General features: G+C 43.6%; 1 protein-coding gene across 4 annotated transcripts in view; it reads right to left on the bottom strand.

The window, feature by feature from the left end:
• The window catches only part of LOC121322001 (disco-interacting protein 2 homolog A-like), a 146,971-nt gene that overhangs the window by 27,365 nt on the left and 103,134 nt on the right, over positions 1–16,472 (bottom strand). For all 4 annotated transcript variants that reach the window (XM_041261423.1, XM_041261421.1, XM_041261424.1 and 1 more), the window contains 17 exons: positions 15,483–15,602; positions 13,159–13,356; positions 12,716–12,807; positions 10,985–11,095; positions 9,462–9,585; positions 9,073–9,182; positions 7,888–7,990; positions 7,046–7,110; positions 6,235–6,328; positions 5,670–5,789; positions 5,122–5,236; positions 3,994–4,133; positions 2,187–2,323; positions 1,556–1,636; positions 1,006–1,133; positions 712–826; positions 39–240 (listed from right to left, as the gene is read on the bottom strand). In XM_041261423.1, coding sequence (XP_041117357.1) covers positions 39–240; positions 712–826; positions 1,006–1,133; positions 1,556–1,636; positions 2,187–2,323; positions 3,994–4,133; positions 5,122–5,236; positions 5,670–5,789; positions 6,235–6,328; positions 7,046–7,110; positions 7,888–7,990; positions 9,073–9,182; positions 9,462–9,585; positions 10,985–11,095; positions 12,716–12,807; positions 13,159–13,356; positions 15,483–15,602 — 2,055 coding nt within the window. The remainder of the gene's footprint in view (positions 1–38; positions 241–711; positions 827–1,005; positions 1,134–1,555; positions 1,637–2,186; positions 2,324–3,993; positions 4,134–5,121; positions 5,237–5,669; positions 5,790–6,234; positions 6,329–7,045; positions 7,111–7,887; positions 7,991–9,072; positions 9,183–9,461; positions 9,586–10,984; positions 11,096–12,715; positions 12,808–13,158; positions 13,357–15,482; positions 15,603–16,472) is intronic.

Below are 16,472 nucleotides of genomic sequence, written 5' to 3'. Positions count from 1 at the left end.
GACACTATGAAGTCTGCCTGTGACCTGCGCTCTCGTACCGGGCTGTTTCTGCCGGGGCTTGGGCAGGTTTGTGACGCAGGTGTGGGGGCACATGAGCACGTTGCAGGGGTGCAGCGCCCCCTCCAGGAACCGCTGCTTGGTCTCCGAAATGTGGATCCCCCCCAGCGGGGCTTTGGGCAGCGTGTTGGCAGGAACCAGAGCCAGGCAGTATACCCCCACCTGGTGGATACTGTCAATGGCCTGAAATAGAGATTCAGGGCACAGGTCAGGGTACAGGGCAGAACACAGTGATCACAGCACACACACAGATAGACAGGGTACAGGTCAGAACACAATGAACATGTGCTCACACAGATAGACAGGGTACAGGTCAGAACACAGTGATCACAGCACACACACAGATAGACAGGGTACAAGTCAGAACACAATGAACATGCGCTCACACAGATAGACAGGGTACAGGTCAGAACACAGTGATCACAGCACACACACAGATAGACAGGGTACAGGTCAGAACACAATGAACATGCGCTCACACAGATAGACAGGGTACAGGTCAGAACACAGTGATCACAGCACACACACAGATAGACAGGGCACAGGTCAGAACACAATGAACACACACACAGACAGACATGGTATAACAGGACAAATCTGCTACAAAACTAACAGCGAGCTCCTTCTCCGGCCTTGTGTTCAGTGTAGCTATACCTGCAAGATTCGGCTCATCCACTGGAAGCTGTCCTCCTCCGAGGCGTCGGGACGCTGCTCTGCAACCACCACAACTCTCTCATCATGGAGCACCGTCAGCGAGAACACTGCGATCCTGAGAGAGAGAGAGAGAGAGAGAGAGAGAGAGAGAGAGAGAGAGAGAGAGAGAGAGAGAGAGAGAGAGAGAGAGAGAGAGAGAGAGAGACTGTGAACAAGAGTACTGCGATCCTGAGAGAGAGAGATTGTGAACAAGAACACTGATGACCAGCTTGGATTAATAAAACTGTCGCTCACCTTCCTCTGTAAACAAACTTCATTGGTTCCACTGCCAGAGCTGTGGCGACAATGTCATCGGCATTGTGTCTTCTCCCACTAACCACCATCAAACCATCTATCTTCCCCACCACAAAAACCAGCTTATCCTTCAGAGAGAGAAAGGGAGAGAGAGAGAAAGTGAGAGACAGAAAGGGAGGGAGAGAGACAAAAAGGGAGGGAGAGAGGGACAGAGAAGAAGGTAGAATAGAAAGGGAAAGGGACAAAAAGAAAGGGAAGTAAAAAGGAGCAGGGAGGAAGAGTGGGAGGGAGACAGATTTTAAGACAGGAGCATCTCTGTCTTGCCAGCAATTGAACTGAAAAATAATTGTTCAATACATTTTTCCAATAATTTTCTTTTAATTTATTTTCTTTTAGCATTACTACATTGTTTTGCTAATAGAATAGAAATAGAAAGCTGTAACTAAGGCCCATGTATATTAGAAGATCTTGAATTAAAAACAGATTTAAACTTAGGGTACATGTTTATTAATGTTCCTTGACTCTGTGGTCACTCTGGTCACTCACTCACCGGCCCCACGAAGCCTAGCAGGCCAGTCCTGGTGAAGTGCCGGTCAGTGAGGGGAACCCCTGCGGCGGTCAGAGGAATGGTCTGGAGGAGAAAATAAAAAGCAGATCACCCGAAAGCACAGAGGATTTGCAATGCAAGAAGGCTGGGGGGTAAATCTGTGAATTGTAGCACCTGCTCAATGGGTTTTTATTGCACTCTTCAATCTGTGAACTGAAGTGCTTAACTGCGCAGCACTAGGACATCTGAGGCTGGTGTCACTACTCTTGGACAACTAAGCCAACATTAAACAAGATTAGTACTAATCAGGGTTTGTGAAACAAATTAAACACAGTTGCTATATATTTAATACATTTATAGTGTCAAATTCCCAGTTTAGAGTTTCCTCAATGAAGAAACTTCATTCCCATGACCAAACCAATCCTTACAGGGATGAGAATAAGACTCACATTGCATAGCAGTTTGATCCATTTTTGGTTTTAAGGGAGTTTAATAAAACTCACCCGAGCTTGTTACCGATACACTATGACTAAATCAAGCATGTACCAAAACCTGGAATGGGTGAAACTACTATGGAATGGGAGCCTCATTTCCATCCCTGCATTTCCCCCTGCCCCAGGCTTCCTGCTCTCACCTCAAAGATGTTCTTGGTGATGCCCGGCAGTCCGTAGTAGGCGATGCCAGTGGTGTTGGAGCCGACACAGATCTCTCCCACCTCGTCCGTCTTACACAGGTATGGGGTGCCCTCCACCCTCACCACGCACACCAGAGCTAGGGGGAAACAGGGCACAGGGGTCAGTGAGAAAACGCTCCCCTAACGGAGCATTGGCAAGGGCTGGGTCACAGGGAACACTTTTGTTTTTCAAGCAAGGATCCCAAAAACAAACAAACATCTGGACTCCTCACAACAAATAGCAGGGATGGAAATAAGACTCCCATTGCATAACAGTTTGATTTTTAGTTTTACTATGTCTAATAAGACACATCCAAGCTTGTTTCCTACACACTGTGGCTAATCAAGCTCATAGCAAAATTTGGAATGGATGAATCTGCTATGTAAGGAGTCTTATTTCCACCTCTGTAACAGCCTTCACATACAACAAAGGATTCCTGTGCATTATTATACATAATGCTATATACACTGCAAAAAACAACTTGTAATCCGTATTTATCATTAGAGTCATTTGCCTCACAAAACAAATACAAACGGTAGTGCTTTAATCCAGCAACTAGACCAGGGGTCAATATCAATTATAATTGTGCAATTCATAATTAATTACAACATACTATATAATTAATCGATTACAGTTGAAATCCGCATGATTTGTTGTATGATCCTTAGTCTTGTATTTTCAAAAGCTTTTAGTGATCCCATTTATTTGAAATTAATAAAAGTTACAGTAGGTTTGTGTATTTGTACCTGTATTATTGCTTGGTTGTTCAAAATAAATAGAGTAAACATGTTAAACGTGTCTAGTTGTTTTTGTTACTTTAGTGTAAATGTAATTATAATTGTAATTACTGCAGCAAACAATTCTCCTGCAATTGTAACTGAGCCCTGGTCTGCTAGCAATTATCAAGGACAGCACCTGCTACTGTAGCTAGCTCTGTGAGGCTCCTAACATGGCCAGGTACACTAATCCATGAATTAATGATTAATTGAATCAAGATTAAGCACTCCTGAGATGTCATTTACATCTTAACTGACGACTGGAGTAAATCCATTGGCCTTGTATAGCATCATAATGAGCTGTACCCAATCTATGCAGTACAGCTACAGCAGTGTTCCAGTAGGGTTGTCCGATTAGTTGTGCTACAACAGCGCTCCTTGCTTGTGGCTCGAGGACCCTGATCCAGCCAGTTCAGCTCACTGTACAATTAAAAACAGTCCAGAGCCCTCCTGCTAATATGTCTTTTAAATTAAATCCACTGCAGGTGTTTAAACAATCTGTTTGGAATGCAGTCCTGGTTTGGAATGCACTGAAAGAGACACAAGCGAGTACCACAGATCCACAGCTTTAAACACTAAAATCAAAAGATAAAGAAGTACTAAAACCTAGGAGTGTAACTAGTCATCGTGAATTGATGAACAGGATACTTTCTTTACATGATATATCATATCGTAATAGAGGAATGTATTGTTTGTATCAAGACCTAAAGAACACAACAGCTCATTTGATAAAGAATAAGTGGGTTTTATAGTTGGTAGGTATGAATACATACATACTCTCCCTCTCTCATTTAATTTGTGTCTTTTAACAAAATGCTCCATACTTAAATGACCATTCGATCTTATTAAGCATCACACAAGTAGTCAGTCAGGACCATCATATGTATCATGATACACATCGCGTCGTGACAGTCTGAACACGCTTCGTGATACGCATCGTATCGTGACAGGTGTCGTATCGTTAGTGTTGTGCAGAGAGTGGCTCACTGACCCCCTGGCATGACCTGGCCCACGTCCTGCACCGTCAGCACAGAGAGCTTCTCCTCACTGTCCACGCGTATCACGCTGTGACTCAGCCCGGTCATCGAGAGCACTGCCTTCCCTGGGGGTGGCACGCCCATCTCTGGGGGTCTACATGAAACAAGGAAGCAGTATTACAAAACTAGCAACTAGCAACTGAAGCACACCTTTACTTTAATTTCCTTTCACAGAAAGGCAATTAAGATAAATCTGACCCTTAACTAGTGCTGCACAAACCGATTATTCAGATCAGCTCTCCACAGAAGTCAGGTGCTGACAATCAGATAAGGGTCATTGGTGTTGACTGGACTAATTTACCATTCTATGTGAAACGTGAAGAAACAGCTGCTTGGGTTTGTGATGAATGCTACTTTTTTTAGACTCTGTGGAGAACAGCGATCCACACCAATCCAAGATGTTGCCTCTTCACTTGTTTCAGTTTGAATGGTAAATTAGCCCAATCAACACCAATGACCCTCACCTGTAGAGAGCTTGATCTGAATAAATCGGAAAATACGATGAAAAATGGTTTAGAAATTACATTTATTCGCATGACCAGAATTTTTTTTTTTGGTCATAAATGATGAATGAATCTAGGAAAGCTGCCCAAATAAGGTAATAAACTGCTCAGGTGCCTTTCCTGTCCTCTAGAGCAGTGGTTTCCAACCCTGGACCTGAGGACCCCGTGTCTGCTGGTTTTCATTCTAACTCAGGTCTCAATTACTTAACTAGACTCTTAATTGAAATGATAATTTGCTTAATCAGACCTTTTAAATGTTTTCAGCTCTTAAACAGTTGCAGATTTCATGTTAGCTATAACATTGTATAAATAACTTGAACTCTGCAACTGCTTATTAGCTGAAAATAAATAAAAAGTTCTAATTAAGTAAATTATCAGTTCAATTAAGGTCTAGTTAAATAATTGAGAGCTGAGTTGGAATGTAAACCTGCAGACACAGGGGTCCCCAGGACCAAGTTTGAGAACCCCTGCTCTAGACTGAACAGAGCCCCACTCCCCGTGGAACTCCAGTGGGTCTCTGCTAGCCTGCATCTCCACTATGGCCCTGGTAACGTTGGAGCCTGCAGTGTGGCACTGTACCTGCGGATGGCAACAGTGAGAGCCTCTGAGGAGCTGGCGCAGGGGCAGATGACCTCGGGGCGCAGCCCGCGCGCCTGGAACACGTTCAGGAAGGCGTCACACGACGAGATCGACCCTGCAGACAAAAGAGGGCACGAGACAGGGGGCAATTAGACATGAGACATGAGTCAAGTTCTTTCATTTTCTTCTGGAGGGACAAAAACACCTGCTTGTTTAACACTTTCGCGTATTTCTTTTTCAATGAATTTGGGGTATAAGAGATCCACAAGGTATAGAATAAAAAAAAAAAAAAAAATGGTGTGACCGATTGCCAAGAAGCAACAGTCACTTTTAACCTGAAGGGACCCAGACTTGGTCAGCACTCCATTAAAGGACATTGTCAGTGTTGCATGCAACGTGCTATACGGGTGCTACAGCTAACCTTTCTAAATGTTTTAAAGTACATAGTGACATGCTGACCCCAACGCGTGTGGTTTTATATAGTAAGCATCTCTACACTGCAGTCTCTGAACGAGTGTGAGTGGAGACTCTGCCGAAGTGGCACTCACAGGGATTGGCCCCGTCGGCTACGATCAGCATGCGCAAGGAGCTGAGGTTGACATCCCGCTGGTCTCTCTGCGACAGGAGGGACCAGTGCATGTCCCGTGACTTCACAACCGCCACTCGTGCTGCGGGAGAAACACATTCAGTAAGGGGCACACTCTCACAGCTCACAATGTGAGTTTGCACAGTCATTTCGCAGTTTTCCCATCATGCTTTTCCCATGGTTACATAGGATGCATCTACCATAGAAGTGCAAACAGATAACCTGTGAATAAGGCATAGAAACAGAGCTTCCTTTAACCTAAAGCAGAACCAGATGTCATGTTTTAAAATAAAAAATATGTGTGTGCTAGAGCACATGTGTCTTTCAAAACTGCACATTTGAGACCTTTATAAACATTTCCCATTGCACAGTATAACCACAAACTGTGGTAAATGCACAGTATAACCATGGGAAAAGCATGGTAAAACTGTAAAATGACTGTGGTGAACCTTTCTAAGGTAAGTAGTACCTGCTTGGTGATGCAGAGGTAAGGAGGGTTAAATGTGATCTCCTGTGAGGAGGCTTACCTTTGTAGGAGTGCACTTTCTGTATCCAGGACAAGGGATTGACCTTCATCAGGGAGTAGGGGATACTGATCACGTGCATCCTGTTCATAACACTCTGTCGCAGCGAGAGAACGACAAGAGACTGAGACACCTTACACTACCAACCAGTGCCACACAAACTGAGACATCTTACACTATGAACCAGTGCTTCTGAAACTGAAAACCTTGTACTATCAACCAGTGCTGTACAAACTGAGACCAACAAACACACTACAGAGTTTCTACTGTGCAGCCAAATTCAATCCACAGCACTTTACACAGAGGCACATACACAGGGTCCTTGTAATCATACAGTACCCGACATGGATGGTTTATAACAGCTGCATTTACACAATATATCATTTATTACAAGTTTAATAAATAAATCACAAGTTTATGGGATTACAGTCAAATGCAATCTGATATGCCTATAGCAGACTAGGAGCGTATAATAAGTTTGGTGCAAATTTAAGAGAGTTATGTTCCCCATGTAGAGTGAGACAGACAGACAGTCAGAGCCGATTAGTGCAAACAAATCCCCCACTTATTGAATAAAGACCCTAAAAACTGAAATGAAATTAGAAAACTTATTTAAAAATAGAAACATGCGAGCCAGATTTTGAAAATGAAAATGCTTCTTCAAAACTACATGTTTGAGAACAACAGTATAGCGTGAATGGCAGAATGATGGAATCGCTGCATTAGCTCAGCCCCCTTTTTTAAATGCCAAACCATTCCCACAGCTGGAGCTCTACGGGTCCCTGCGTATCCCTGGTGAAGCCCTCCTGCTCACCGTCAGAACCCCGTGCCACAGACCCGCATCCCTCTTGAAGTCCAGCACATTAGTAATGGTTTCAGCTGAAATCGGGGAGATAAAGACTCTGGTTACAGAGGCAGTACGTGCTCAAATTAGTGCTGCACCAAGAGATTACTGGATTCCTCAGATTGAGAACTCCACAGAAATCAGGTGAGGGGTCACACAAACCCAAGCACCTGTTTCTTCTCTTGTTTCACTTGGAGCTCTATCTGAATAAACAAATGATCAGTTTGTGCAGTTCTATTTCAAGCATTCTTAAAGGGCAGCTGTATACAATTATATTTTTACTTAATATTTAATTTCTCACCTGTTTAATAGGATCATTCTTTACCAGGCTTACCGACTAATGTCCTTTTTAAATCACTGAAAAAGCTAAATTCTCGAGTGAGGCAGTGGTTTTATAAGTGACCACTAGGGGGTGTGCAACAGTGGCAAATCTGAGTTAGCAAATGGAAAATCTCTTTATAAAAAACTGTTTCAGAGAGGACAGAAATTCACAGCCCTGGTGCTTTTTTCCCCCAAATCAAACCTCAGAAATTCATCTTTTCCCCTCTTCCTGAAAAGGGACATTATAGAGTAAGGCCAGTAAACACAATCCAAGCCTAAACAGCAACAGAGAACTAGAAACAAAAACAACTCGCCTGGCAGCTAAGGGGTACATCATCATATCAGATAGCATGGCTTGTGTACCAAACATTAAGACAATACCATATATTCAATTTGTCAAAGTGTACGGTGTCTATAAGTAACTTAGTCACGTGACCTCACCCATGTCAGGTGAGAGGTGAACGGCATGGTCTCGCTTGCGAGTGACTCACCCTCTGTATAGCCACAGGCCTGCGTCAGGGCGTGGCAGTGTGCCAGCATGGCGGCGTGAGACACGGTGATGCCCATGGTACTGTCCTCCTTGCTGGTCTTGTACTGAATGAGCAAAAACAAAACCACGCTGTCAGGAACATTCACCCCCCTTCCACACCACCGCCAAACTCACAACTAGAGCCACCGGCATTCATTGAGAGTCACATCCCTATCGGTACCTAGTGGCAGTAACTACAATTCGAATTTCACTGACAGTGTGGATCTCACACTCAGAATATAAATGACAAAGCATTTGAAAAGTTTAAACCACAACAGTTCTATAAAAAAAGATTACGTACGCTAATATCTGGATTTTGTCTGTTTTCACTTCTATTTAATGACTTATAATAAGTGTTCAGTGGCTACCACTAATCAAATCAAAGGCATATCTTTGTATGACACACCCCTGACACATCATCATGCGTGTGAAATACACTCTGAACTTGATTAGAGACAGCCACCAAACACTTTGAAACATACACGAAATGACCTACAACAAAACGGATCACCCAGATACAGTGGAGCTGGACCACCGCCAGTTTTATAGGTCAGTAACAGTGTTAAATTCCCTGCTGAATTAATTATTGGTTCTGCAGATTCACTGTCTGTGACAATGTTAGAGTGACATTCAGGCGTCTTTCTGCACTGTAGTTTAGTAACAAGACTGAGCTGGTTTTATTGCCGTTCAGAAGGTGTGCTCTGAATAAAGACTTGCTCAGGAAACCCAGGGTGGGAGGGGCGTTCACCCCGGTCTTTAATGAACTCCTATTCTATTTAAAAAAAAAAAAAATACGTTTTTTTCACATTCCTTCACTTATTTGACGGTGTTTGCAATCCATCTGAGCTGTTCTGGGTTACAGACATGTTAGAAAACGGACCCCCCGCCTTGCACGCTCAGTTGAGCCAGGCAGCCATGTCCCAGCTCTACCCCTATGTAGTGATGCCAGTCCCAGCTCTACCTCTATGTAGTGATACCAGTCCCATCTCTACCTCTATGTAGTGATGCCAGTCCCAGCTCTATCTCTATGTAGTGATGCCAGTCCCAGCTCTACCTCTATGTAGTGATGCCAGTCCCAGCTCTACCTCTATGTAGTGATGCCAGTCTCAGCTCTATCTCTATGTAGTGATGCCAGTCCCAGACCTACCTCTATGTAAGCAATGTCGTTGCTGGCGTCTCGAACTAGGGGGTGCCAGTCTTTCGGGGGCTTCGCTAAGTGCTTCCCATCTGTCACGAACCACAGTAGACGAGGCCAACCTGGAAACAAACAAGCAGGAGCAGAATGAGGCACCCCCCTCTAACTGCTCCACTTGCATTCCTAATTCAGGGGTGAAAACAAGCAGGAGCAGAGTGAGGGACCCCCCTCTCACTGCTCCCCTCACATTCCTACCTCAGGGGTGGAAATGAGACTTTCCTTTGAACCATTCTTGGTTTTACTAGGAGTTTAATAAGACACACCGGAGCTTGTTACCTATACACTGCCTGTTGGTCTGTGGTTCTCTTTCCTCTCTCCCTGTTAGTCTGTGATTCTCTCACCTTTGAATGTCACCACCTCCCCGGTCTGTGCTTTGGGCAGGCCCTTCTGGCAGGCGTCAGTGGTGAGAGCCAGATTGACCCCGCAGCTACCCAGCAGGAATCCGATCTGCTGGCTCCCTGCATCCTGCAAACAAAACATTGCAGGTAACACCTCGCGATACAGCTCAGGAACGAGTCTGACGACAGTCTGTACCCTTCCTTTTCACAGAGAAACTTGTGAACAGCATGAAAACGTGTTATCTAACCTTATCATTAGGCTTGCTTCTTTTTTAACGTTTATTTCTTACGGGCTCACAACATACTGAAATAAATCACTCACCTTTTAGAGTATGTATTTGACTGGGGTTCTTCATTGGTGTACTATGAAACCTGTTAATTATACAACAGGTTTTGCCACTTTCTGTTACTGACCAGCCGGACAGAGGACACGCTGTGATTGAGTGGGGCGGAAATATCCAAAGTCAACAATCATCAGGTATGATTGACACCCATTTCTTTGGAATTTCTTTAGCTTGGACACAGTATCTATACCCCAGCTACATTTGATCAGTTGCTGGTCAGAAGCAAAGAATGACCAATTATCACCTTGAGTAGCAAAGACCCTGCAACGACTTGTTTCACAATTATAACAGGCTTCATGATGTTTCAATAAAGGACAGCTAAAAGGTGTCTAATTTACCATGGTACTGTATTGCATTTACCCCTGTAAAACACACAGCAGAGCTAGAGCTAGTTTCTAATCCTGCTCAAACTCCTGGAACCTGACAATTTCAATAATGGACTTCGAGTGGGGGAGTTCTGAAACCCAGGACTGTGTGCGAGCTTCAAGGGAGAGGTCTGCTTTGATTAATGGTGTACAGCCAGCCTGCAGCTAGTGTGCATCGACAGCACATTGCAGCGGTTTTTCAGATTGTGAGGCTGCTGTGATTTCTCAGAGCGCTCTCTGCTGCAGTGCCGATAGCTGGAGCTCATTCTGCACTGCTTAGCTCTGCTGTAACGATGATGAAACACAATACTGTGTACACACCAGCGCAGCACAGCACAGAGCAGGGACTTTGCGGAATTGTGACAAGGACACTGGCAAAGGAGCAAGAGCACAACACTGATGCATATGTGTCAGATCACTTCCTTCCAGTGCAGCAGGTCAGGATCCCACTTCCTATGTGGAGCACAGGAAGTGAACATACAGAATTATAGTCAATGAGCCAAGTCTTGGAAAGCCTTTAGCTTTTGAGTTTCGAGGTAAAAGGTTTTTTTGGGGAATCGTACAGAACTCCCTATGTGTCACCCAAAATGTTTAGGTTGTAAGGGGGGTGAAGTCATGCCAGGGCTGTTACAGACACTTTCAGACACTTTTACAGCTCGGAACATTACAAAAAATACTAAGAATGTATTATAAAAGGGAGCACCAATTCAACATATCACACATTCAATTAAAAAAAAGGTAATCAATTCAAACTCTCTCTCTGCCCTGCCAAACTGTGTACGAAACAGTGTAGGACACATTAAGAAAGGAGGATTACCTTCCGAGTCAGCGGCACTTCAATGGGAACTGGGACCAGCTCCACAAGCAGACAGCCATAGAACGCAACCATGAACATGACCGGGTCATTGTTCGGGAAAACGAGCGCAACCTGGACAGAGAAACACATTCAGTACAATCAGGCAGACTGACCCATGGGCTCCACTTGTGTGCTCGCTGTTACTGCTCTTCATACAGAAGCCTGTGCACCCATCTCTGCGTATAAGCGTCCCTCTGGTTGAACAGGACTGCAAATTTACATTACTATACACCAGAAAGGTAGCCACTGAAAGGAACACTGATAAAAGACACAAAGTCTGGTAATTGGATTTCTAATAGATTTTCACTCTGAGTTCTCTTCAACTCTTTTCTAAAACAGTGGCTTTGAATTCATTCATGCTTCGGTTTGAATATAGCCAAAATAATACATTGTCCCTATATCTGTATTCCAATCAAATGCTTTTCAAATTCTTTTTTTCATGTGTGTGACTTACTAGCCTTTGAAAAGATTTTGGGACATTACCTGAATGAGGTTTTCTTTGAATTGCACCACTGTTTGAGTTGAAAACCCACCTTAACAATAAATACAGAGATGCGAGGTGAGGAAATTTATTTTTAAAAGCTTGTCCTAAACAAGCAGCCTGTGAATGACAGCCTAACTGTATCCCTGTCTCGCCTGCGTTTGCCCTCTTCCTGAGATGGTGTGAATCAGTTGTCAAGTGGAGAATGCAGATTTGCTGTTTTCTGATTAGAGATTATGGGCGCCTATGGCTTCAAATGATACTTCAACAGGATTTTTATCTTGGCTGTTTAATTCCCTGTTTATGAAGTGTGCAATCACTTGGAGATTTTGAGATTTTCTCAAATGCTGAGTTAATTAATGTGGTCTATTCAATTGATCTAAAGTGTGAACTCTAATCTAAACTAGTACTGTCATTCAAATGACTAAATCTTCCCGTTTTTTATTTTTTTTATTTTACATTTTACAGACAGAAATAAAGAGACTAATGTGCACTGTCTGATGTCTGCTTTTGAAACAGTTGTGGTATTTACCGTAGATTACTCGCTGTTTTAGCCTTATAAAAGTTTACAATGGTTGCACACACTAACCAAGGGGGCGTGACTGAGGGTACAAAAGGGGACATGGCTAGGCGATCTGTTCCTTTGTTATGGTTAAAAGCAACCCGCTAAAGGAGAACAGAAATTGTACTGTGAGTGTTTAGTGTTTGTTTTGTCATGTCTAATTATACACTTGTTTGTTTATTAGACAGCTAACACGTACCGCACGTACTGGGAGCTGTCGCTTAAGGCCAGCAACAACCCGGACAACACTTAACAACTGTACAGAAATAAATTGTATTTAACCACTTCACGTTAGTACTCACTCTGGACTTGTGATCGTGTGTGTGTCTTTGTGTGTGTTACACTGTGTTTATTATTTCGAGACTGTAACCATTTGCTTGAAACAGTGCAATACACATTGCCTGAGATTATTCTTTGTGGTTGCCAGACTGGGATTACAAACATTAACCACCGTTTGGATCATGAACTTTGTTGTCTGTCTTCTGTTTCGTAATCACATCAACTCTACACCTGCACACTGCAAACCACTTTGCCACAAAAGATAATAGACCCCAATGTATTTTTTAGGTAGGCGATCTCACCCTGTATCACGATACACACCTCAATGCTATATATACTGGGAGAGGTGGCAGAACCGCCCCGTACGTACCCGGTCTCCTGGCCTCAGCAGGGGTTCGTTCTTGGTGCTCAGCTTGTTCAAAAGAGTGTACGCCAGTTTCACACTGCGGCTCCACAGCTTACCTGCGCAAGGACGGAGAGAGAAAGACAGAGACACAGAGAGTGTGAGAGAGAGAGACAGAAAGATAGATAGAGACAGAGAGAGAGAGAGAGAAAGAGTTACAAGGGATGCTTCTAATGTTGACTATAAAATGAAGAAGGCCAATCAAGCACTGCAGTCACAAGCATTTTAGCCCATATTACACAAGTCATCTCCGTTCAAACAGAAAAAAATAAAGAAAACTTTTTTTTTAAATTAATAATAAAAGATCAAGACTCTTCTTGTGGAGACGTTCTTGTGGTGTGTTTACAGTGACAGCTCTATGTTCACTGCGGTTCTAGCACACAGTGACATCTCTGTTGTGGTCTGCTCACCATATGTGAGGGTGTAGACTGGTTTCCCGGAGTTGTCCAGCGAGGTGAGACAGGGGGTTTTGGGCTGAGTGGTTCCCCAACGCTGCATGGCAGCCAGGAGGGAGGGGGGCCAGTTCGTCACGACCCCGGGGGGCTCCCCTGCCAGCGGGGACATGGCCGGCCCCTCAGGCTTGGGCTGGTTAGGGTCTGGCTGCTGGACTGCAACACAGACAGACACACAGTAAAGTGAACCCTTTTTCCAGAAACACACATATCAGGATTATCATATGGTACCATAAAGAAATGAGGCCACTTCAACCCAGATACAGTGCTTAGTTACAGAGCCCTACTTGAAGCCCCAGATTTCCAGACCTAGTTTCATTGCAATTGGATAACCTGTTCTCTATTTGATCTAAACAAACCTAAATGCAGCAGCAACACCATTTCAATATTAAATTAGGGCCAAGCCAGTGAAGATGCACTAGAGAGACTATGTTCTCAAAGCCCCCTTTGTTTTAATAATTCAAACAGCAGCTGGGTTTAGATCCAACAAAGTTTAGATCAATTGAATAGACAGCAGCAAGTATCTGGGGAATATCTTTTGTCAACAGAGATATCTTAACTGTTGATTACTTGAAGACTGTCTTCTTTTCCCCATCTTCTCCAGCTCAGTCCCGCGACACACTGCAGGATTCAGTGATGGAGACAGTCTGGACAAATGGACCACGAATCTTTCTGTTTACACCCCAATCAAAATCAACACAGGGGAATAACATTGAAATTGACACAGGCTCAATGCTAACGGGTACTCAATGCTAATGGGCAATATGCTGACTGAAATTCAACCTTCTTCAACTACCTCAGATCAGATATGCTCATGTGTTTGTACACCACAAATGCACAATCTTCAAAACCTCTTGGGAACTGGGTCTTGCTGACCAGGCAAAGATATACTCAATGGAGCGGATCTGAAGAGGGAATAATGTTAGTTAGGTGGCATGATAACTGCCTCCCCTTAAAGAAGACAACCCGGCACAACAGAGTGAGGGGCTGGGAGCGAACAATCAACCCTTCACACTGCAATACAAAAGAGCTGGGCTCAATCAGTGGTTATAGAGCTTTAAACCTGGTCTCCCTAACAAGGGTCACAATCCGGAATGGCGGTGTATCACACAACACTGCCTGTTACATTTGCAGACACCTCTTTCTCACACTGACGCATTAGGCTTTGCTGAAAATAACGGTGATATCTGTTGCTGTTCAATGAAGCATGACACACACTACAAGCTGAGTGAAAACGCTCTTAGTTTAGTTTGGGTAAGCGACACGTGAAGCTTTTAATACAGACTGACCTCCTGAAAGGGTGTTTTATCATCAGGCTGCATCAGTTATTTCCTTGACTGCAGTGACAGTACCAAATGATACTGTATGTATAGCAATTGCATCATTGTTTTAAAATAGCTACATGTGCCGATTATTGCATTGGAAGGAAGGAAAAGGAAACAGATGCTTTAAGAGGTGAGTCGGTCTTGTTTCCCACAGAGCCCTGACGTCAGCCTCATGCATGTGTTTAGGTATTTATGTGTTTGAGCATTAATGTATTTTTGGAATTTACTTATTTACAAAACCCAGTCGCTTCCTGACAACCACGGTGGTTAAAGATGGAACCTCTTATCAATTACTTATTTAAAATAAAAACATTTAGAAATTTCTCCCCTGGAAGTCAAGTCTACACTCATGTAGCCATTAGCTGATAGGTTTGGCTGCTTCATTTTATAGTTTTACCTCTAAGTGTCTCATACATGACTTTGTAAAGATTTTGTTGAAATGCGTAATCCGTGAAAAGAAATAGGGTGGTGGATCACTCTTATTTACCATCTCACTGTTTATTTACAACATAGAACAAATTGCAAAATACCAGTGAAAAGGGTTACATAGCCGGGATTCACAACCACCACAGGGCGAGGATAAGGAGGCAGGGTTTGCACTGCGCTTGACTGGGGTGAGGGGGCAGGGTTTAAACTGGCTCCTTGTAATAATTACAGTTGATTTGAAAGCCATGCAAAGTATAAAAGTTTACTAATTTCATGGTGATTTGCTGTGTGTCTGCGTGAGCAGTGAGGTGTCTGACATTCGTACAACATGAGATTATTCCTGTTAGTTGTGTAAAGACCGTTACAGAAGTTTACCCCGGTTTTTCATATTTATTAATATGGTTTACCATCCCTTGCTATTCTTTACAATGCTTACTTATGCTTTACCATACTTTCACTTGGCTTTGTCACACTTTGCTAAATCCTCTGTATGCAGATTGATGTATTGGGGTGTATTGTACAGAGCCCTACCGTCCAGCAGCTCCTCGAAGTCGTCCAAGAAGAACTCCCTCAGCGGGGGTCGCTTGGGTCTCTTCAAGGTGTTGAGCAGCTGCTGGATCTTGGAGGAGACGCGGCTATTCACTGGGACACCTGGAAACAAGGCGAAAGAAGAGGAGGAAGATAGCATTTAATTCAATTTCAATTCAATTCGTTTCAACTCTACTCAATTCATTTCAACTACATCAAAATCACAGACTGAGAGACACAGTTTAATGCACTGTTTTATTATTATTATTTAATGTACTGTTATCACAAATGTGACATGAAGTATTGTTGTTTAGTGACAAAACTTGAACAATCTTGTGTTATTGTGGGACTCCAGCTAATCCTCCGTTCCACTGCTGATAATTTTGCATTGTGCTTCTATAATAAACTTCTCACTTACAGTTACTGCACATTGTGCACAAGGTGTTTCATTCTGAAATCAAACTGCGTATTGGTGGATATTTCTAGATTACAGATTACAAAGTGATGGCCAGGGCAGGTACTGAATTGCTGGGAGCAGCCCTTGTAAAGAAGCCTGTATATAAAGTACACACACGTACACTTTTATTTTCTGTTTATTGTTTAAACTAAGCAACAGCGCAATTCACATTTCACCTGGCAGTACTGAGCATTTCTTCCGGGTCAGACGTCACCACACACACCATCCTGTTACATATGATGTCAGAACCGGGAAAACAGCGCCTCCTATTGTCAAACCAGGGATACAAATTCATTTTGCAGGAAAAAAAAGGAAAAAATGGGAAGGAACAGCAGAAGGCAGCAGCCACAACACCAGCTGGAGGAACAGCAGCCCAGGTGTTACTGCTATGCTGAGCCAGGGCATTCCAGCACGAACTGTCCCTGGTACCCCCTCGGACACCTACCCCAACTATACCCCATCTGTGGCAGTGAACACTACATGGCCCGTTGCCCTGTCCATCAGGAGAGGGAGGAGTAGGGGTTGCCACAACCGGC

The sequence above is a fragment of the Polyodon spathula genome, chromosome 10 (assembly GCF_017654505.1).
Source record: "Polyodon spathula isolate WHYD16114869_AA chromosome 10, ASM1765450v1, whole genome shotgun sequence".
Taxonomy (NCBI): Eukaryota; Metazoa; Chordata; class Actinopteri; order Acipenseriformes; family Polyodontidae; genus Polyodon; species Polyodon spathula.
This window is presented reverse-complemented; position numbering and strand designations above follow the sequence as displayed.